This window comes from Magnolia sinica, chromosome 2, assembly GCF_029962835.1.
Source record: "Magnolia sinica isolate HGM2019 chromosome 2, MsV1, whole genome shotgun sequence".
In the NCBI taxonomy this organism is placed as follows: Eukaryota; Viridiplantae; Streptophyta; class Magnoliopsida; order Magnoliales; family Magnoliaceae; genus Magnolia; species Magnolia sinica.
In genome coordinates, this window is record NC_080574.1 from 23,138,915 (window position 1) to 23,162,127 (window position 23,213).

Below are 23,213 nucleotides of genomic sequence, written 5' to 3' on the forward strand. Positions count from 1 at the left end.
ATACTATGGAGACAGTTACATTACGTAAGCGGAAGACTGTGATAAGTATATAAAGTATATAAGTGATTGTGAGTCTCCCAAGTATGATCATGTTATCAAGTCGAATAGTTACAAGTATTATTTCAAAATATAAAATGTCAAAATGTGGTGGTCCACTACAAAGTATCAGCCCTGAAGCCCTATTGATTCAGAACGGTCTATGTAAACTCGCCTGAATACTGCATGTGTGAGAATACCTCCTCATCATCCTCAAAGTCTAGCTCCGCCTCGTAGGCTGCGCCATCACCTGAAACTGTAATAAGGTCTGGTTGGTGTTTAAAACACTGTCCCGTAACGTGGGAGTGAGTGATCAACTCAGTGGAACTATAAAGCAAAGATTAACATGTTATCAATTCAGTCAAGCAGTAATGATAAAGCGGCACATTCAAACATCCATAAATACTCTGATTAATGCAAGAATGATATGAAATAATGATGTATGCCCTCGCCTACTCTCCCTCAGCGACTTTATCTCACGATCGCGACATGAAACCCTTTCTCAGTGCTTGACCTGCTATGCCAAACACACACGTAATGCGGTGCATGAACATGATTACCGAGTTTCTTATTAGACCCTTTTCATACAGTAGGATTGGGAAGCTAAGGTACCTCCCTTATATCAATTCTCAAACGATGATCCATTCTAGGGTCGTCAGTCCTAGTAAATCTCATACGATGTTATGGTTCTAGGTCACTGCAAAGGGCTCGTCACCTTATCAGTGCATGCCTAGTATGTACTCTTGTTGCTACCTAAAGGCTCGTCGCCTCTACGCGGTTTTAGAGTATGCTTGAGGTCACTACAAATGGCTCGTCACCTTATCACTGTAGGCCGACAGCTTGAATACAGTGTCACATACCATCGTATTTGGCTCACGAGGCTGTGTTGTTCACTGGACACTACGGGGAGGCTGTTTACATGCCATCCAGCGGTGCAACATCATTCCCTGACCATGTCGAAAACTCATGAGTCTTAGCGGATCGAGACTAGGTTAACGGGTATTTTCAACGTTGAGTTTAGTTAGGTTCAAGCCGAACGCCCATACATGGTGAACATACATTGGCTTAATCAAGTTACTTGACGAGTTCGAGACTGAGGAATTGATCGACATGAAGTGCCGAGTCCCCTTGTGTCCTAACCACTGTCGACAACCGAAGTATGGCTCGAACTCATCGATCGTGGATCAGGGGAAAACGAATTGGCTACTCCCCCCGCCATCACCGATTGCCTGGACTATATTATAGTCCCAAGCGTATTCCATTTCAACAGATAATCATATAAGAAAATCAAGGCAGCAATGAATCAATAGTTCAATTCATATAATCATTTGAGCATATTAGGGAATACAGCTTAAACATGAATTCACACATATACATTCCATACCTAAACAGACACTATAATATAAAATATATGGAGGAAATCATACACATAATTAAGGTAGCTGAGAATCGTATCTCAGCAATCATATAAAGTACAATTTACTAACTACTAGTTCATTCAGACATTTTTACAAACACTTAGACTACACTTTTTAACATACACGACGTATGTTGGCCATAACATGTATTGGGGTAAATCTTTTCACCAAGGAGTTGTTACACATACAACTAGTATAAACACACGACAATTAATCATGGTAAACACACTTTCAAATTCCATACGTATACAATCCTTTCTACAAATACATGGAATACACTAAACTCAATATAGTTTATATATATCTGAAACGCGAAATAACCATCGCATTTAGCATATGAAATAGCACCCACGTCAGTAATAAATCGTTAACCGATATTGAAAGCCTTGAAAACTATAACCTAAACGTTTATAGTCCACACCTTACGTTGGTAAACACGTAACGGATTCGTTTTAGACACTCAGTCTTTGTCAACGGCGGATTGGCAACCTATAGCATGAATTAGGTTAGCTATTTCATAACTTACACTATCTGAAACCCTAAAATAGATTAGGGTTAGATTTTCTTATCTAAGTACATTATTGAAAATCCCGGATTTGTGATACAGATAGGGTGACTAAGTGCGTGGAGTAATGAGATCAAATCCCAGGATGAATCTCTAACTCTCTCTCTCTTTCTCTCTCTTTCCTTTCCTTTTCCTCTCATCTCTTTCTTAGGGTTAAAAATTCGTATGAAATATAAGAGAGAGGGTTTAAGGCCCTTATATAGGCCCAGAACTGATGGGAATGGCCCCAAGGCCATAGTATACTTAGGTTATGTCCAAAGATCGGCTGTTCCAATCCCACGGAGCACTTCTAGAGCCCCCTTTTCTGCATGCGGTCGGACTTAAGCTCCCTGACATTGGATCTAGGTCAGGCTGAGTTTTCACTCCGATCAGGTTTACAAATAGACCGTGGCGGACCAGCTTCAGTTCAACGGTCACCGGCACTCGATCAGGGCCACAAGTACATTGCCATGTATGGGAAATTTCCCTTGATCCGAGGGTGTATTTGGGTCAGATTCTGACGATCTGAATCCTTACATTTGGCCCGCAAGCGACACGACTCAGATTACTTAAATTCAGATTTTATTTCTAAAGATATTCACGTTTCTCACACACTTTGCTCCGGGCTCAAGTCGTGCATTTCTAGACACGATTAAGACTTGATTTCTGAGGGGGTTGTCAAGTCCAGTAATGCGATTATAGCCATATAGTTTTGCGGTTATCGGACTTTTGACGTGCGGTTCAGATCCGATACAGAGTTTCGCTGTGCTCCCGAGAGCAACCGAGTTTAGGAATGGATTCTAGATTTCAGAGTAATGTAGCGTCAATGATTCTGAACGGTTTGGATTTTACAGATCATATTTAAAGCAATTAGTGCTAATTTCATAAGTACTCTAGTTTAACACTTGCTAATATTAACCTAATTTCTAAATGTTTTGGTCTTGGGTGATTTCTGCCTGAGGTGGTACTCGAGTCCTTGTACAGATTTTTTCGAGACGTTACAGTCTTATTTTTCGAATAAGCCTTATGACGAGCTCGAAAAATGGATGGACGGTTTGGATATAACAAATAAGTCATGATGTAGACGTGGATGAAGTGAAAACACAAATATCAGCTTGATCTGAAACTTCTCCGGCTCTTGAGAAGTTTTTAATGGTGGACGTTCAATCTCCACCTTATGGTCCAATTAATCATTGGACCTACTTCTTTTATTGGATCACATTTTAACTTATCTGAAAAAGTTGATGGACGATGTGGATCAAACATATAAATCAAGGTGGGGCATAAAGAAGTTTCACAGGTTAAAGGTTGATTTTGTATTGCGCAAACAATTTAAAAGAAACAATTTTCGTAGTAACTTGAAAAGGGGTACTTTTGGAAGCAAAAAGTTTTTGTTTAATGAAAAGAATTCAATGAAAAACCACTTAGTGCTTTTCGTCTTCCGTTTTAACAACGCATTAACAAACACCACTAAACACGGAAAAATTTCCCCATTCCGCGTTAAATGCAAAAATTCAGCGTTAACAAACATGGCCTTAGTAAAGATTTGCTTATTTGAAGGATGTGAGAGGATTTTCTCAAGAACAAAGGGTGTTTAGGGAATTTTAAAATTTAATTATCATCTTTCTCTTCCTTTTCACAAATAGATAACTTTAATACTCTGGTGGAGTAAGTTGATACACAGGCAGTAAGAAATTACACGTGGAAGATATGTTAAATCATGTAAATTGTGAGGTTAGATTCAAATGAATTTTTCATTAAAAATTTTATTTGATTTCCTACTTGGCTCAGAGGTGGATATTTATAGTGGTCCAAATTCAAAATAGTTTCTTATAATTAGAGATTAAATACATGAAATCAATTCAAACTTGGAACGGTTGACCCCATTTATAGCACCAAGTAGTCCTTCATGGTTTGGCTACTTGCCCCCAACACCAGCCAGCTAGCTGATGTCAAAACTCTATGAGCCCATCATGATGTATGCGTTTTACTCATCCCGTTCATCCATTTTTCCATCTCAGTTTAGGCCATTAGCCTAAAAACGAATCAAAATCCAAATCTTAGGTGGACCACATCACAAGAAATAGTGGGGATTGAACCTTTACTGCTCAAAACTTTTGGGGGCCACACAAGTTCTGAATCAAACTGATATGTGTTTTCCCTTCATTTAGGTCTTCATGACCTTATCAGCATGTTCGATGGCAAATAAATATTACAGTGGACCCTATTAAGATTTTACTCAATCAATACTATTTCTTGTAGTGTAGTCCGCCTGGGATTTGCATGTCTCATTTTTTGGCTCATGCCCTATAATGAGCTGGAAAAATGAGCAGATAATGAGCCAAAAAATGAGCAGAGAACACTGACAAAACAAATAAATCATGGTGGGGCTCACAACAGTTTGACACCAGCTATCTGGCTAGTGTTGGGATCACGAGAACTCCATCTCAAGAGTGTCCCACTAATGAATGCCACAGATTTTGTACACGTACGAAGCACTGCCACCCGTGCCACTAATCACCTCTTCAATCTCCAATGGCCTTAGCATCTCATGCCTGAAATAGAAAATATTGAGAAGCATGTTGACAGCCCAGCCCTATCTTTGATATTATATTCTGATTATTGCTTTTGTCAGTACTGCTTAGGATGTTATTTCCACCACCAATCAGGCAATCACATGGCCATCTTATTATTTAAGCAGATGTGCACACAAATGAAGATATAAAAGTACAATGAAAGATAGCTTGTCAGATTAGAAAATGGGAAAAATCCCATTTGTTTAATTGCGTACTTTGGTGTATTTTGATTATGGAATGGAAGTGGTGAATCTGGACATCAGAGAGGTGGGCCTCTGGATGCCTTAAAAGGAGGTAAAGGCCTCACATGTCTCCATGAGGAACTCGACACAAATCCCAATGAACAACAAAGGCTCCTTGTCTCTATTCTCACCTCCTCTTTTGATAAAATTATTAAATAGGAATGATTGCATGCCTTTAGATGTATGGTAGACCATAATACCTTCGTATCTTGTGGGTCCCACTTGTAATGTTTGTATAGAATCTAAACCGTCCATCTGGTTCTAATAATTATTTTTACGGCAAATACAGAGAATCACTCCTGTAATACTTATTTAGATCACACTGTAGGAAGTGACATGAAATCACGTATAAAACCTATATATTCACTTGTTTTTGACCACCTGATTTTTTAAAGGCCTGAGTTTTGGTCCATATCTTCATCCTTATGGATCACACATTATTATTGGTTTGGATGACATGTAAACAAATCAGTGGACCCCACATGCCACCTAGAATTTTCTGTGGTGGATGTCCTCCCACCCCAATGCTCCCCAATGCTCCTTTATTTGGCCGACCTGATTTATGGATCAATCTGGGTTTTGAGATCTCCACCTAACATATGAGGAGCATCGATTGGACGGTTCGGATGGCACTCTCACGTCACGGTGTGTCCCAGCTGGATACGTGATCATTCCCCATTATTGGTTTAATCCGGTAGGAATTGTTGTATAGAACCCGATGTGTAAACCGGGACACGTGGTTTTTATGCTCCGATGAGTTGGGCAGGTGATCTTGTAATCTTGACACGTGGACCGTTGCTTCCTACCATGGATGGGCCACGCCTAAAATTTCCCACGTGATAGGACATCTGTAAACTTTCTATGTTTGGCCCATAAATAGGCTGATAAGAGGAAAACATAGAAATTGTCTACATCGACTGACAAGGATCCAAAGATTCGTGGCTAGGATTTTTCAATCTGAGAGATTTTAGAGGTATGATCTATCAACTGCAGGGAGCGATAGATCAAAAGTGTGGATTAAGAATCATGGGCCCCACTTGTTACAGTGGAGAAAACAGGGCATGCTTTGAAAGATCCAGCCGTTGCGTATGGCTTGATTCTTCTATTTTGTCGATGGGTGAGTGACTCGCCACTGTACGAACGTCGTTTTTTTCTTCCTTCATTCGCACAAACTTTCAAACATCCTAGTCTTGCTGCTGATCGTTTTTTTCACTTTTTACCATGTAGGATTAGGAGATTTTTCTAATAATATCTTCATGAGGTAAGGGGCACTCTTCCAATGTTTTATAAAAAAAAATGATCTCTTAGGTTAATTACATATGTACTTCATAAATTTTATGTCGGAAGTGGCATTGTAAAAGTAGATGCGAAAAGAAAGAAAAATACTTATTTAAAGAAAAGCTTAAGGTGTGTTATGATGTCATTTAAAAAAAAAATGATATTAATGCCCTAATGATAATTAAATTAGACTATAAGAGGTTTACAATCAATTCGTCTCCAAGATGTAATAAGTCTCTTCTTGATAATAGGAGAAATGTGAACTTTGTCTTGTAAAATCAAAAAATTGTACCTCAAACGTACTTTTGTAACATACATCTCTTGTTACAATTTATCATATAATTTTTAAATTGTTTGCAGTTTATCCTTTGAAAATTTTACAACTAAAAGAAAATTTTAAAATGAAAATTGAAGAAAAAGAGCAAAGGGAGGAGATTGCCAAAGTTGTTGCAATTTGGATTGATTTGAAAGTATGTTTTTATAAAGTCACAAAGGTTACTTTGAGTGTTTTATTTATTTATTTTTTAAATGAAAAGACTTCTTTTACAGTATTTTTTTCATTGATGGTATCTCTTTACTACTATTAATGGCATTCTTTCATCATTAATGATGTCTTTTCGCCATTATTTTAAAATCAAATGATGCTCCATTTATCTAAAATCACTTTCATTTATAAATGAATTGTCACCAATAATCACTAAAAGCCACAACCTATTCTCCTTACTTTCTTTCTAAAATTAAAAATACAATAAAATTTTCCTTCATTCTTTATTTTGGAAAAACCCAATAAGCATATCTAGTGTCTAATCACTTCAACATCAATTTTACGGAAGCGACATTAAACCTAATAACATTACTTGCCATGGTAATGACCTGACAAACTCCCAATGTAAGAGTTCAATGAGATAACGATGAAATAACCTATGCTTCTAATAACTCCCGCCATATTCGAGGCATATGTAATGGCAAGCGGCGTTAATGGTAGCATGATGATATCTGAACCCTATGCAAGAGAAAACTTAAGAAAGAGACTATGGAACCTATAATCATGTGTATGCCATCCAATTCAATATATAACCCCACCCACACATTTTCTAGCATCTTAGGCATGGAGATTTATATTAATATTGAGCACAAATCTTGTATGCTAACTTGTCTTTTATAAGTATTAATCTGAAATCTAAATTGTGCAACCCAATCTTTAGCTCACCATGCGTGTGGCACAAGCCCATTTTAATGAGCCACTTGGGTAGTGAGACAAGAATATATATATGTATATATATATTTTTCAAGAAAGGTGAAAGTATGCCACTTATAATGTCCTAAAATTAGAAAATAACTTTAAAAACATTCCACAAAAAAGATCATAATCTTTAATGCATGATTTCATTTTAGTTAGCCATACTTGTGCATTTAAGATCTCTAATATATAATTATAATTGATTTTTTTTTTAAAGACTCATTTTTCAAATGTTTGCCGCCCTAGTAAAACTAAGAGAGACTTATTTGATTCAACATAACCTGTGAAAAATAAGTGACATTTGACTCACTTGACTGGGCGTCGTAATGTTATCTGCCTTGTTTTAAATGTTAATTATTAAAACATTAAAAAGAATTAAAGCTTGTTTGAAAGTATGGAATTGAAGAGATTTATTGTTTTTGGGACACTTGATAGCTAAGAGAGAGGGATTTGGATTTGAGATGAATCCATTCTTTCAAAAGAGCTCCTTTCCAGCTCTCACCTCAAATTTTGATTTAAAATCCACTAGAATTCTTAAAAGCTAAAATCTGTATATAAGATTTTGGAAGAGTATTTGGCAGTTAGGAGCTAGAGGAATTTAGATTTGAGAGAAATCTAATTATTTAAAATAACTCCTTTTGAACTTCCACCTCAAAGCCTAAATATCAATTTCATTCAATTTATTGAAAACTAAAATCTATACAATTTCAAGAAAGTGTGTTTCGTGGCTAGGAATGGGAGGAATTTTGATCTGAGAAGAATTAAATCGTCCAAGAGAAAATTTTTCGAACTCCAATGCCAAAGCTTTGATTTCAAGTCCATTTGATTTCTTATAAATTAAAATCCGATACGTTGGGAGTGCAAATCTACGGTCTAACCCAACCCAGAAACAATAATTCACAGTCGCTCCCACATTTGAATTGTTTGGCTCTCATGACCGGGCATTGAACCATGACCCCCAACTTCCCAAAATAGCAAAGAACATGTGGTCAAAGTTCCACACGTACCACCAGCCAATTGCTCTACTTGTAGGACACTTACGTGTGCACTGCTGCATTGCGCACGGTGTGCACGCACAATCAGTGCCGTTGAAAGCCAGGTGATAGGTATCCAGAAGCTTACTTTGGTGTTAAGATCTTTTACCACCGTTATTGAACGATCGGATTTAACAAAAAATAGACGGAGAAGATGATGTTAATCACATGATTTTTCCCTGGAGTTAGGGCCACTCAGAATTTCCACATTAACCATCCGTTTGATAGCTTCCATTTGGACGGTTAAGATTTCTGACCAGTGGGATTTTAGAGATATTCTCCATCCACAATGCACCCTGTGATTTGGATGGCGTGGATAACCACATACGTGTGCCACGTGTGAGAATATTCACAAAGTCCAATGACATTCCTACACTGACATCCAAATCAAAGCGCATTAGCATGTGAAACGCATACTCACAGAGCAGTTATCTCCTTGGCCTGATCTGAACGCTGCAAACCTCCACAAAAAAGGGACAGATTACACAGTGGCCCACTGTCAAATTGTTCATCTGGTGTGGCCTACCATCCCCATCCATTGGGCATCTGACTGATTGGACGATTATCCGTCCAATTGGCAAAAGTAAAAATAAGTGCATTGACAAGATGAAGGTCCACTAAAAAATTAGGTTCATCCATCCATCAAACATGCAGTGAGACCCTCCAAATGAACGGTCCAGATCATGGACCGTAATTCCAGGTGTACAATTCCATGCGAGATAAAAATAGACGTGGTCTGCTGCACTACTCTATTACCAAAAGTCAAAAAACAAGGGTGCAATTTAAAAAATAGAGGGTGTAAATAGGTGGGTCCCTTACATTATTTGGTACTGTTTAAGACCGTAAGATCCGCGATTAAAAGCAAAAGAGCATGAGGATTTATTTTTTTACTCCGGCAGTGCTTGGTGATTCATACACATTCACTCAGAAATGATCATTTCTTATATTATTTACTAAAAATAAACCGTTCACATAGTAGGAAGTACCGTAGATAGAGTATAAAACCAAAATCAGATTTTTTAAACGATCGTAAACACCGATGAGTGGACATTTATCTGTTCAATACAGACCCTTATCAAGTTATGATTCTAACCGTCAATCATATTTCCAGCAATCGGATAGTTATGGAATCCGCTCCACTCGTAATTGAAGAGGGTCCCACTATTTTGATGGTTTAAGTTCTGTTACGTACAGACCACGTGTGCAATTTCGAGTGCCCGAACATGGACCGTTACCTTCTGCCAGAGTATGAAGGTTATTTATTAAAGGAGAATCTCGCGCGTTTGGAGGGAGTTTTGATTTTATATTGTGAGGGGCGCCAACACTAACCCTAGAAATTTCAGCGATGTAATAAAAACTGTCAGATCCGTAGAATCCACTTCACACTCTGCTGCAGATTCTTCGCATTTTATCTCAATCATCCCTTCTTCTATCCATCTGTCTCTCTTCATCTCATCTATCCAAGTAGTAAAAATTTCAGGTACTTTTTTTTTTTTTTTTGCACTTGAAACCCTCTTTGTTCATGCAATTTCAGATCTTTTTCCTTTCATTATAATGCTGCTTCTGCTGTTTTGTTGATTTTATTTTTTGGATCATCAAATGGCTAATAGCAAAGCCCAGATGGCAATTTCGGTTACTTATGCTGCAAATATCTCATTCTCATTCCAATTTCCGAGCTATTCTGTTACCTCATTTCCTAATTCCGAGCCAAATCTTTTGATGAGTACTGACAATACCCAGATGGCACTTTCGGTAATTTGTGCTGCAAATATTTCATTCTCTTTCTAATTTCCGAGCTATTTTATCAGCCCATTTCCTAATTCCTAAGCTACTGTGTAAGCTTAGATCTTCTTCTTTTCTTTTATTTTCCTTTAAAAAAAAAAAATTTGAATTTTCGGACGAGCAATGACAAAACCCGGATGGCACTTTCGGTAATTTCTGATTCCATTATCTCATTTTCACTCCAATTCTGAGCTATTTTATCAGCTCATTTCCTAATTCCTAAGCTATTATGTTAGCTCAGATCTTCTTTTTTCTTTTTTTGGGTTTCTTTTCTATCTTTTGAATATTTTGATCAGTAATGACTAAATGCAGATGTCACTTTTAGTAATATCTTCTTCAAATATCTCATTCTCCTTTCAATTTTTGAGAATTTTTATTGGTTTATTTCCTAATCCCTAAGCTCTTATTTAAGCTTATATCTTATTGACTTTTTTAATTGCTGCCATTGTTGTTTTAATTTCCTCTTTTTGTTTGAATCTCCCAAACTACAAACTCCATATCACAATTTTGGTAAGAATGATGATATCTACACCAGCAACAATTGATTCCTGTTTGCTGGTTTTCTGTTTTGGGAATTGAAATGGTTCAATTATATATTTTTTGAGTCCTCAAAACTCAGAATGTATATACTCAAATCTACCGGGATGGGTGTAAATAGTGCATGCCTTCCGGTAATCCATGCTTCATTATTCTATTTTTATTTCAGTTTCGAAGGTATTTTTTTAGTTCATTTCTTGCAAGTTCAGATCTTTTTATTTTGATTAGTAAATGCAAGGCATTTTGCAGACCCAATTAGTTGAGATAAGGCTTTGATGATGATGATGAAATGCACGGTATTTAATCAGCGCACTAAGATCTGCATGTAAGATCTTGATTTGGTTGTCATTGTCGACCAAGTTATGATTTCTTCTTCTTCTTTTTTTAATCCTTGGACGACTAACAGCAACAACAGAAATCATATATATATTTTTTTCTCATTTGCAATTTATGCCTTAAGAAATCTCCTCCTGATTTCAACTTCTAAGTGGTATATCAGTTGATTGCATAAGTTCTTCTGATGCTAAGATCTTATTCACATTATTGTTATAATTGTTCATTAATTTGACAAGTTTCCTTATTTCTTTCCCCCTATTCTTCTTCTTTTTGAATCTCTTGATGCCCTAATTCCAAATCTCAGAATGTAATTTTTGGTAATCTACAATGTTTTATTCTACTTTTTATTTCAATTTTCAGGCGATAATTATCAATTCATTTTTGAAGTCACTGGGTGAACTAACATCTTTATTTTGTTGCCACTGTTAATTTAATTTCATGGGTTTCTGTTAAACCTTTGATTTCTGTGCCAAAACCCAGATCGCATTTTCTCTAATTTATGCAACTGTCTTTTTCATTCTAAATCTCATGCTAATCATCAGTTTCATGGCCTAAGTTCTTGTGTAAGTAAAGATCTTATTTATTTTATTGCTTTCTTCTGATTTCATGCGTTGCAGCACCTAATTACAAACTCAGATTACGTTCTTGGTAACATAAGTTCTCAAAATGTCTTTTTAAATTTCTAGGCATTCCATTACTTCATTTTAGAATCGTCAAAAAAAAAAAAAAAAAAAAAAACATTTCAGGCTTCAGAGGTTTTGTGAAATTTGATATCGTCAGCAGTATGGTATAACTGGGATTTGGTGAATCTTTGGATTCCCAATTGTAAAAACTGAACCAGTATGCTACTTACTTTTTTTTCGAATTTCAGGCTACTTTTGTGGTTCGTCTCCAACGCTCTTGGAGATTGCCAAGATATTCTTCATCGTATACTTGTGGTTCTTGTTGCTTAAGTACTTTAAAGAACGTCAGACGCTCTCTAAGCACAAAACATGTCCTGGTTAATATATAAACAATTTTCTTTTTTACTTCAATCTATTTTTCCAGTTCATCTCCAAAGTTTGAATGAAACCTCAGATACTCTTATCCTTCAGATCTTCAAATAATGTGGTTTTTTTTTTTTTCATTCAAATCTCTAAACTGCAGAAATCAGATTGTATATATATCTTTTTTCGACTTCTTTTGAATGAGAGTTTTATGGTCATTGCATTTGCGTGACACTTTCAGCACCAAATTACAAAATCCCGATAATGTTCATTCTTTGAGATTTCATTTCTTATACGGCCTAAGCTTTTTTACTATTGTAGTTTTTGCGCTGCTTGGGTGATTATTCAGTAGCATGGTGGCCTTTTCTCTTTTCAAGGTTTTGGATTCAAATGCTGGCATCATTTGTAGGTTTTTATGGCCTTGAATCTGAAATGAATCAAGCTTCACTTCTTGAAGCCAAGTCTTGTGTTGTTTTTCATTGTCTTCATAGATTTTTTCCAATCCCCATTACTGAAACAAATCAAATGAAGCCCTCTTGAACATGTTTGGTACAAATTGGAAAAAGCACATCTCAATTTCTTTTGGGATTCAATGTCAGTCAGTTATTCAGAACACAGACTTGATCTGAATGCTAGCTTCAGTTGTACATTTCAATGGGCTAGGATTTTGATGGTGGATTTGAGAAGAAGGATTTTCATTTATGAAACATTTATAAGGATATTCAGTCAAGATTTATTCAATGCATTTCACATGTGGATGTCACGTTAGTTTCTTTATTTTCAACTCTCTTATGTTTAAAAAACTTGAAGCTTAAAAAAGGCTCCTTGTTATATGAGTTTTCTGTTTGAATAATATAATGCTAGGAAGAATTAATTTCTTGCTTACCATCATTGTTCTGCTTAACTATAGTTTAAACAGTTATGAAGAAGTTAAGTAGTCAGATCTGTTTTGTGTTTTTACTTCTTTTGTTGTTCACTTTGCAGATAAGGGTCTGGCCTTCTATTATTATGTCATCTGTTCTAGATTCTTTTGCATTATTGAATTTGAAAATGTATTCTGAGGTTATTCAGAAAAGGGGAGTCCTTGAAAGAGTTACAGGATTTGGCTTGGGTATTCTAGTGTACACTGCAATAAAAACATTAAATTAGCTTCTTTAAACCTTTTCACTGAATGGGGATTTGGAGTTGGGTTTTTGAAGTGTGATAGAAAATGTCAAATGCCCGTGTTGGTCCAAGTGGGCTCCACCTGAAGAAGGAGCTTACTGCTCTTAGAAAAGCAAGGTTCTTACGTGACCCAGAAACTAGTTCGTCTTGGAGGTCTCCTTTGAGTCATGGCTCGCTAGCTGCTAGATATGCTTGGAACTATGGTAATGGTGCCGGAGGAAGCTCTAATGATGCAAAAACCCCCGTTGGCTTGTCAGAACTTGACTCTAGTTTGCCTCCAAGAAGCGCAAACAACCGGAAAAAGGTGTTCCTCTACAATTGGAGGCATCAATCTGGCATGTCCAGTGACAGTGGGGTGAAATTGGATAGGGACAACAGGACCGGATCTGCTCCAGGAAGTCCTGATGACAGCTTGAGCGATGCTCAAAAGGGAGATTCTAGGAGCGACACATATCTTGAGGACCCCATAGTGGTCTTTAGAGCGAGAGAGGGAAGCACCGCGTCACAAACAAGAAGAGTGGCTAGGAAATTGAAGAAAAATACCATCTCGAAACAACGCTTTATCAGAAACTCCATAATTTCAAAGCACTTGGATCTTCCATCCAGCTCTTTAGGAGTTCTTTCTGTTGGGCAGTCTGATGATACAGAGTACTGCAACTCCGAGGATTTACAGCTTTCAGTGCAAAAGTTTGGTCAGAAAACGGGATACACTTCATGCTCGGCGTCACCATTATTGTCTGGATATGAGAATTGGTCCTACTCATCCAAAGTATTAAAGAAAACCAGAAGGGCAGACTCATCTTATTCCTATACCCCTGCATCAACTAGTTCTTTCAATAGATATGGAGACCAATACCCCAGCACTGTTGGGTCTTGGGATGGTACTACAGCTTCTTTCGATGAGGATGAATTGGATCATTTAGATTTACCTAGAAGCCAAGGATGTGGAATTTCTTGCTATTGGTCGAAAAGAACAAAGCACAGGGGCTGTGGAGGTTGTTATTCTCCTTCACTTTCTGATACCCTAAGGAGAAAAGGAAGTAGCATTTTCTGTGGAAGCCAGTCACTATATCCTAAACAAAGACCATTGCCTTCACACAAGCAGAAACGTTTTTCAAAAACTTCCAACAGTCTTCCCTTGTTGACTAACAGTCACGGTGGTGGAGGCTCATCTATAGATACAGCAAGTGATGAGCTGTCAACTAACTTTGGGGAGCTTGACTTGGAAGCTTCGAGTCGGTTGGATGGAAGGAGGTGGTCAAGCTGCAGAAGCCAAGAAGGACTAGAATTAGCATTAACTATGGGAGTGGATGAAGCAACAGATCATAGAAGCTTGAGCCAGAAATATAGGCCTAGGTCTTTTGATGAATTGATTGGTCAGAATATTGCTGCCCAATCACTTAAAAATGCCATTGCAAGGGGAAGGATTGCCCCTGTGTATCTCTTTCAAGGTCCTCGTGGAACGGGGAAAACATCAACGGCAAGGATATTTGCAGCGGCTTTGAATTGTCCGTCCACCGATGAAGCCAAACCATGCGGGTTATGTAGGGAATGCACTGATTTTGCCTCTGGAAAGAGTACAAATGTGAGGGAAGTGGATGCTACCAATAAGAGCAGGTTAGATAGAGTAAGGCACCTGTTGAAGAAGTTGTCTGTTGCTCCGCCATTTTCACAGTACAAAGTCTTCATTATCAATGAATGCCACATGTTACCATCCAAAGCATGGTCGGCATTTCTGAAGTTCCTTGAAGAACCACCATCACGGGTTGTCTTCATATTTGTAACTATTGATCCAGACAGCTTGCCTCGTACCGTTGTGTCGCGGTGTCAAAGATACCTATTCCCCAAGATCAAAGATGCTGATATAGTGACCAGGCTGAAGAAGCTTTGTGCTGAAGAAAATTTGGATATTGAAGCAGATGCTCTGGATCTAATTGCATTGAATTCTGATGGTTCACTTCGAGATGCAGAAATGATGTTAGACCAATTGAGTTTGCTGGGCAAAAGAATCACCACATCTCTAGTAAATGATCTTGTAAGTTTGCCTCCCGTGCTCATTATTTCTGTCTGTTTATAGGTCTCTCACCGATGTTATGGAAATTTTCTGGTACAGTTCAGGCCAAGTTTTTAAAAAGCCTTTTTGATGTCTGAGTCCAATTTGGGCAATTCAATGAAAAATCCATTGATTTTAATAAAAGAATCTATTGGACTTTATAAAGAATTGTACTCCTTACCCCGTGCCTAAATTAATGGTCCTGAGCAGTGGTGCTACTCAGGCGGGTCAGGTCAGGTTGAGGGTCGACCCGGACACGACATGAATTCCAACCTGAATTCCTCTATACCCAACCCGAACCCACCCAACTTGACCCAAATACATGTGATTTCCCCCAAAACCGACCTAACCTGACCAGAAATTGCTCAACCTGAACCCATCCTGATTTCAAATAGGGTTGGCATTTTCCAGCCCTGACCCAACCTGAGGAACCCAATCTGACCTGAACTCGGGTTGGGTCAATCGGGTTTGTGTTGACCTGGACCCAAGTTGCAGTCCTAGTCTTAACTTGGCAGTCCTGACTCCAATGAAATTTTTAATACTGGTCACTACAACGATGCATCTTCTCTACTTCTGAACACAAAACAAGATCATAAGATACTTGTTTTTGATGCTTCTTAAGCACTTTATATGGTAGGATCTGAATTGACTTTATTCATGCATTGTTGCTAGGTTGGAGTTGTTTCAGATGAGAAATTACTTGATCTTTTGGAGTTAGCCATGTCATCAGAAACTGCAGAAACAGTTAAAAGAGCCAGAGAACTGATGAATTCTGGTGTTGATCCGATTGCCTTGATGTCTCAATTAGCAGGCCTCATCATGGATATTATTGCTGGAACTTACCGGCTGGTTGATTCAAGATGCAGTGCTTCATCTTTTGGTGGGAGAAGTTGTAAGTGCACAAGCATATTCTTTGTTATTGAATTTCCCTATTACTTAAATCAGTACTAAATTAGATAGTTTTCCCTGTAAGGAAGTTCACAATAACACAGAACCCACTCCTCATATAGCATGAAATGCATGATTTTGTGCTTGGTGTGGTTTGAGTGTGCATGCATGGGTAAGATCATTTGCCACATGCATGTTTTTGTTATGTGTTATGCCTGCATTCACAATCCATGGTAAAGCAGAGGAGAATAGTATGGACAAATATGCTGAAGTATTATATTCTCAGATAATATTCAGAAGCATTCTTCTGTAATGGTTAGGGACATTCATCTCCTTCAAGGAGGTCATGAGTTTGAAGCTAAAAGCCTTCAAAATTTATAATTTTATCAATAAAAAAGTATTTCCCTAAGGTGCATTTTGGTTGCAACAAATCATGAAGTTTCATGATATTCCATGATTAGTCAGTCTAATTTTGGGGGAAATTTCATAAAATTTCATGATATTTGGTGCAACCTGACGCGCACCCTTCATAATTTCATTATTGTTGTAGTTCTCTATATGCCTCTTTTGGATGTTTTAAGAAGCCAAAATTCATAGCTAGTCATCAAATAAGCATCATATCTTAAAAGATTTCTGCATCAGATGCTCCAGCCAACCGCTTGCTTCAGGCACACACGATCTTTTTTTTTTTCTTGGTTTCTTGCTTTTTTGGTATTATTATCTTTTTTATTTTTTATAATACTAATGTATTCTTTCAACTACTGACAACCATTGCCATGTATACAGAACTTCAGCTAGAAAGCAATATACTGTACTTAGAAATTTATTATCATCTTGACAGTTGACAAACTCTTGGGAGTTTTTTACCTTTTCTAAATCTTTTCCAATACTAAAATACTTTTTAAAGTTTGAGTTGGATGTCAATAGCTGATTTTATCTTGTTTTGTTCTTTTTCCCCCCTCTGAATTGTTCTCCAGTGACTGAAGTAGAGTTGGAGAGATTAAAGCAAGCTCTAAAGATTCTTTCAGAAGCTGACAAGCAGCTAAGGGTTTCAAGTGAGCGCTCAACATGGTTTACTGCAGCTCTGCTACAGCTCGGTTCTGGGTGTTCACCAGCACCTACATACTCGAGCAGCAATAGCAAACAAACACAGAAGAAGGTGAAAGCAGGTGAACTGGACACTGGCATGGAAGTTTTGGCATATGGGAAGAAACCTGATGGTTCACATGCATTGTGGAAGTCTCGTTCAGCTTCAATGCTTAGAACAGTCGATGGCTATAGTAGCCCTCTTGTCGATCCATCATCCAGCAGATCGATGGTAGAACACTTCAGTTTAAATTCCTTGCCCCCAAGCAGTCAATTCGAGGAGGGCAGTGCACTGGCTGCCGCTCGTAAAGATACTACAGCTGGAAATATGGTTTTTGGATCTGTGAGCCCAAATAAATTGGATGAGATCTGGAGAAGTTGTATAGAAAGGTGCCATTCAAAGACATTGAGGCAGTTGTTATGCACCCATGGAAAGCTAGTGTCGATTTCAGAATATGAAGGTATGCATTAATCTATCTTATTTGGTATGTGAGGCATTCAGGTTCTTAGGTAAATTATCAAGTGCAGTTGCTCTTCCAAGAGAAGAAGAGGAAAAGGAGGAAGAAGAAGGATGCTTATCAATTGCAAGGAACATTCCTTTTACGCTTTCTTTTTATGAGAATGTCAGTTGTTTGACAGGATATTTGGTATAGCTGCAATGCAATTAGGGCTGTCAATGGGCCAGGTTGGTCCACTGTGCTTCCAGGTCTGGCCTGCCTTGGGCTGGGCTTGGGCTAGAGTATCAGGCTTGAAAGCCAGTTTGGGCTTAAAATTTCAACCCTGTTTGTTAGTCAGGCCACTAAGCCCTTCCTGGGTGAATTGGAATCCTTAGTTGTGTTTGGCACTGTTGATGGAATCTACTAGAATAAAAAATTCGTGTTTGGCATGTGGAGTGAAACCTCGTCAGCATGCATCAGACGGATTCTACGAATTCTTACACATGGCCCACTGTGAAGTTTATGTGAAATCCACCCCAATCATCAGGTGCATCACTCCATTTTAGTTGTATGGTCCAAAAAATCAGCTCGGTCTATGATTCAGGCAGGCCATACAAAGGGAAACAATTGGTAGAGGGATACCCACCTGTTGCGTGCACAGGCCGGGCTTGGGCCATGGTTTTATTTTTTGGGCGAGACTTGGACAGACCTTGACCTTGCTTGTTGAGAGCCCTAGATCCAATTATACGCAGTCTGTATTTTTCTTTCTAGGCATGAAGGGCTGCTAGATTGTGGGTGGCATTAACATGGACTGTCCGATATTTTTCTCCTTGGCATATGATTCAAGGACTCCAAACTGACATTCAAATTCTCAAACTTGACTTAGGAATCTGATTTCAACTTGGCCAAGTCAGTGGATGGCTATCCAGTCATGGTGAAAATGGGTAGAAGCAATCATCAACCTGGCCAGTTATTTTTATAAGAACAGAGTTGGATTTGGTATTTGAATCCTAGCCAAACTGAGTTGACTAGGTTGAATTCAAGTTGTTCTGCAAGTTTTTTCTTTGTTTTCTTTTTCTTTTTCAACATTGTTGCTGACCCACTTAACCATGATAGCATATAGTTAAAGATTTAGTATGTGTGTAAAAATTGTGATATTCATTGATCAAAACCCAACTTGCTTTAGCTTAGTTTGTGTTGTGTGCATGACTGATTTGTTGTGTAAGTCAGCTTGGTCATACAGATATCCCTCCAAAGTCTTTTTTGAAATTCGGTGAATGCTACTCTCTCTCTCTCTCTCTAATAAGCTACTTCATCCAGGTGTTTTCATTGCATATATAGCATTTGGGGATGGAAATATCAAATCCAGAGCTGAGAGATTCTTGAGCAGCATCACAAATTCATTTGAAATAGTTCTGAGACATGATGTGGAAGTCAGAATAGGACTTATGCGAGATGAGGAAAATTCTATAAAAGCATCAAAACCAGTGGAGATGCAGCCAGAATCCATGGCCCAGAAGCAGATGGAAATGGTCGGGGTGATGGATAAGGAGAGGAAAGAGGATTGTAATCAATTTAATGGTCCTGATGATCAGGACCCACACAAAGAACCCCTCAAAGTACACAGAAAAAGCTTTAGTGAACCTGAGGGCATGGTGCGAAGAATGTTAGATCCGTGTGATGGCTCTTTGGTTCCAGATGAAAGCTTCCGAACGGCAACTGCAGCTATCTTCTCCACAGAAGGAAATAATGAAGTATGCAGCACAGAGGAGAAAAGTCAGGAAATTCCAATGCAAATGATACGCTCGGCCATTGATGAGCAGAGGCTGGAGAGCGCATGGCTACAAGCTGCAGAAAAAAGCACACCTGGATCAGTTAGTCGGTTGAAACCTGAGAGGAATCAAGTACTGCCACAGGATGGCATCTCCCATCAGGAGGAAATGGCATCTGTGATGGCATTGGCCGTGTCCTCCAAGCATTGGGAGGATGAACTTAACCATGATATTAAGGCCTTGAAAATTAATCAAGGCCAAGACCAAGTGGACCAGAGCACCAAACGGGCTGATCACTATGCCATGTCTCCAAGCTTATTGCATAGTAACAGCTTTGTGGCCAGTTTCGACAAAGAGAACCTGTGAGTTACTTCTTTTCATTGATTTATTTTCTTTGCAGAAGCTTTTTTTAAATTGATTATGTGGCAATGTTGCATCTATTTTCTTGTTTTAGCTTGAACCTGGTCTTTCTAAAACCATTAGACAAATGGGGTATGCTCGAATGGTACCAGTACTGCCAGATGTGGAGCCCATGTGATGTTTTCAGACCATCCGACCCATCCATCAGATTTGTCACCTCAAGAAACACTGAAGGCCTAATACTCATTCAGATCCAGAATGAAGTGGGGCACAACAAAGGAAACAAGCTGGTAGGGAAATCCTACCCTCAAATTTAATAGGGGCACACCTGAGTTGTAAAACAGCCTTGTTTTTGGGCTGACCCTTCATCTGGCGAGGATGAAGGGTCTGAATGGATTGGATTCCTATATATAAAACATGGTAGGCCTCCCACTCTAATCAACAGTAGCGTTCCCTCAACATGTTCCATGCATTATGGCGAACCTGAGTTTTGGCTTGGGCTAATTTTTGAGGTCTGAGGATATTTTGAGGGAAACATCTGATGGATGGGTTGGATTCCATGAACACATCACTGGGCCCCACATCTGGCTAGTACCACTGAGGGGTTACAGTGGTACCAGTACCACTGGAGCGTGTCCCTAAACAAATTGTGGGTACTTCCTATTACTTCCCACCCTCACTAAAACCTGCTGATGGACAAGGTCTGGCCCTCATAGGGTTAAACAGACAAAATCTGGCTCTCTTACGCAAATTTGATTTTTGGAACACCTGTAAGTTTGAGTATCCCATGATTCTGATAATTTTAAATTAATTCGTTATACGCTTTTTCAAGTTTTGCTAAGTCCATGCACAGCTCTGCGCCAGACAACCTGGCATGCGTGTGGGACATCTGAGGAATGCATCTGCTGAGTCCGTCATTTAGATGCCTGGCTTGGAAATTAGGCCAGTCTGCTCATCAGGCTAGCCACACGAGTATGTTGAATGTTGACCATTGGAAATATTTTTAAAGCAAATTTTTTTTTTTGGGTACACGTGGTTGACCTTGAACAGCCTGATTTCTTGTTATATTGGCCCTACCTGATGCACGGCCTGGGTATCCCTCACATGTTCCAGGTTGGAACGAGTGGCTGCCTGTGGGCTTGGTAAAGCTCATGCTTTTCAAGTGTTTACAGCCATGTTTGGAATGTCCACCAAATACAAATGGGAAAATTATATTAATGTGAGTGGGGCCATTTTTGTGGAGGGAGCATTGTGGGATGCACCAAATGGCTCCATCCCTCCATCTCAGCAAAATACATTCCATCACTGTCTCATTCTTGGGCATTATCAAACCAGGCTTAACACTTTGGCAAAGACTGTGTTTTTGGCTCCTGCAGCTTTTTCTCCCAAATGGGCGAAAATGTTATAGTCTTGGACCCTGTTATTTACATCTGTTTACTGTCTTTCTTCGGCATACTGTACTTCATCTCTTACTCTTTGGGTTGTTTATCTGTAGGGGATATGAATCAGGACCCGGCTGCAATGGACTTCTTTGTTGGAAAACCACCAAACCATATAAAGGAAAGGTAGGTCATTGAAGTGTGCTTCTCATTCTCACTTTTCCTTCTGCTAGAAGTCTCATGTAGGTCCTGTTTGACAGGCAGGACAAGAAAGGTAAAGAAACCAAAAATGGAAATTGTAATTATTATTTAATGAGAAGTGTATTTCATTTTTAGGGGTATGTTCGTTTCGAATAGAAGTCCCTAATTCATTAGACAATAGTCATTTTGAATCCTGTGCTAGAGAACTGCAATGGTAGAAAAGGCTGATGATTCCTTCTGGAATCCACTGTTCTCTATGCAAATCAAACACATAAGATAACCTCTTGTAAGAGGATGGTTTCTTTTCCTTTTTTTCCCCTGCTTTTCAAACAGGCCCTTAAGCTAAAATAGACAAGGTGAATCACTGTTTATTTATTTATTTTGTTTTGTTTTGTTTTGTTTATGACCAGGTTAATCAAGGAACCCCCATTCGATCTCATAAGCCTGGGCGACTTCTATGGTTTGGGCAACGTGGGAAGTCCAAGACAATGGAAAACAGATTCAGAAGATAAGCAGGTGGAATTTGGAGATTTGTATTATCATATGCACAAGCATCATTCATTCATATGAAATTTTCTGTATATTTTGAAATTGAGCTGTTCATCAAAAGATGCAAGAAGGAACTTGCGAGGCTGTCATCTGCTTCTGTTTTTGATAATTTTCAATGCCAATTTTCATGAGATGAAATAAATAAAAATGGAGGAAAGGTGAGATCATCAGTTTTTCCACTGATTTACATTTGGGGACGAGAGAAATCGAAAATTGATTAGTTGAGGTTGGATATGCCATCCGCCTCTTTGGTTTGTGAGGTTTTAAGACTGAGATGAGTCCAGTGTGACTCGTGTGACTCACACTCAGGCACTGTTGGACCCTATCTGGCTTAACACCACGAGTCAGCATTGTAAATTGGGGGTGACTCGGCCCGGCTCACCTCATCAAAGGTACATCTGTGATGGTCCAATGGGAGCTTGGACTCATCCGCCTGCTCCTGCCTTATAGATCGCTGCTTACATTTCGGTGCATCTGTTTGGTTTCCTTGCTCTCATGGTTTGGATGCATAAATAGTCATGGGATCCTACGACGGATGGGCCATGCATCCAAATGGGGCGGATTATGTGTTACCCTGATTGTGGGGCCATCCTTTTTTCCATATCAAACTTAAACAGATCCAGATCTCAGGTGGACCATGCCATATAAAACAGTGGTGATTGAATGCCTGCCATTAAAAACGACCTAGGGCCCACTGTAATGTTTATTTGCCAGCCGACCTGTTGATGAGGCCAAACAGACGTGAATGAAGGGAAAATACAAAAAGATCAGCTTGATCCAAAAATGGCTGGACAGCGTGGATACACAACATATTCATCAAGGTGGCCCCATATGGTCAGGGAAACACCTAGTAATATGTTATCTGGGTAACACCTAATCCGCTCCCCCGTCAAAAGCCTACGGTCGGGAATGATGGGAAGATTTTCAAGGCGTGACCTATCTACGATGGGGCCTACTAGATAAACGATATATGTTACTCAAAAACTAGAATATTTTAAATGGATCTTGTTTGATGATCTGTATCATCTGCCGCTGGAGTGAATAGCCAACAGTGAAAGAACCACATCCTAACCATCCAATCAATAGCCTATTTGATAAGCAGCACGGTAGAATAATCCCCTTCTCTCAGTCCATTTCTCTGCAAAACATTTACATGTCCTTTGAACGGTGTTCAATTCAACGAGGCATCCGTGATTGCTTCCGCTAACCATGATACTAACCAAGCACTGGATACTGACTGGCTAGTGGCCAGAATGTTACTCGGGGAACCGCACTCATCTACAACACCTGCTTGCGTAAAATACCCTAGTTCTTT

General features: G+C 38.8%; 1 protein-coding gene across 1 annotated transcript; it reads left to right on the plus strand.

Annotated features, from left to right (window-relative positions):
- Positions 1-9,658: 9,658 nt before the first annotated feature.
- Positions 9,659-22,065, plus strand: LOC131236653 (protein STICHEL-like). The gene is made up of 7 exons (XM_058233971.1): positions 9,659-9,848; positions 12,994-15,208; positions 15,899-16,118; positions 17,092-17,661; positions 18,958-19,771; positions 21,265-21,334; positions 21,760-22,065. Exons 2-7 carry the CDS (start codon positions 13,220-13,222, stop codon positions 21,859-21,861), a joined length of 3,765 nt encoding a protein of 1,254 aa, XP_058089954.1. The 5' UTR covers positions 9,659-9,848; positions 12,994-13,219; the 3' UTR covers positions 21,862-22,065.
- The last annotated feature ends 1,148 nt before the right edge of the window (positions 22,066-23,213 follow it).

Excerpts from the sequence above, each read along its gene's own strand:
- LOC131236653 (XM_058233971.1), top strand. The coding sequence starts at position 13,220 with ATGTCAAATGCCCGTGTTGGTCCAAGTGGGCTCCACCTGAAGAAGGAG. Across the intron at positions 16,119-17,091 it reads ATCTTTTGGTGGGAGAAGTT|TGACTGAAGTAGAGTTGGAG; the intron begins GTAAGTGCACAA and ends ATTGTTCTCCAG. Across the intron at positions 19,772-21,264 it reads AGTTTCGACAAAGAGAACCT|GGGATATGAATCAGGACCCG; the intron begins GTGAGTTACTTC and ends GTTTATCTGTAG.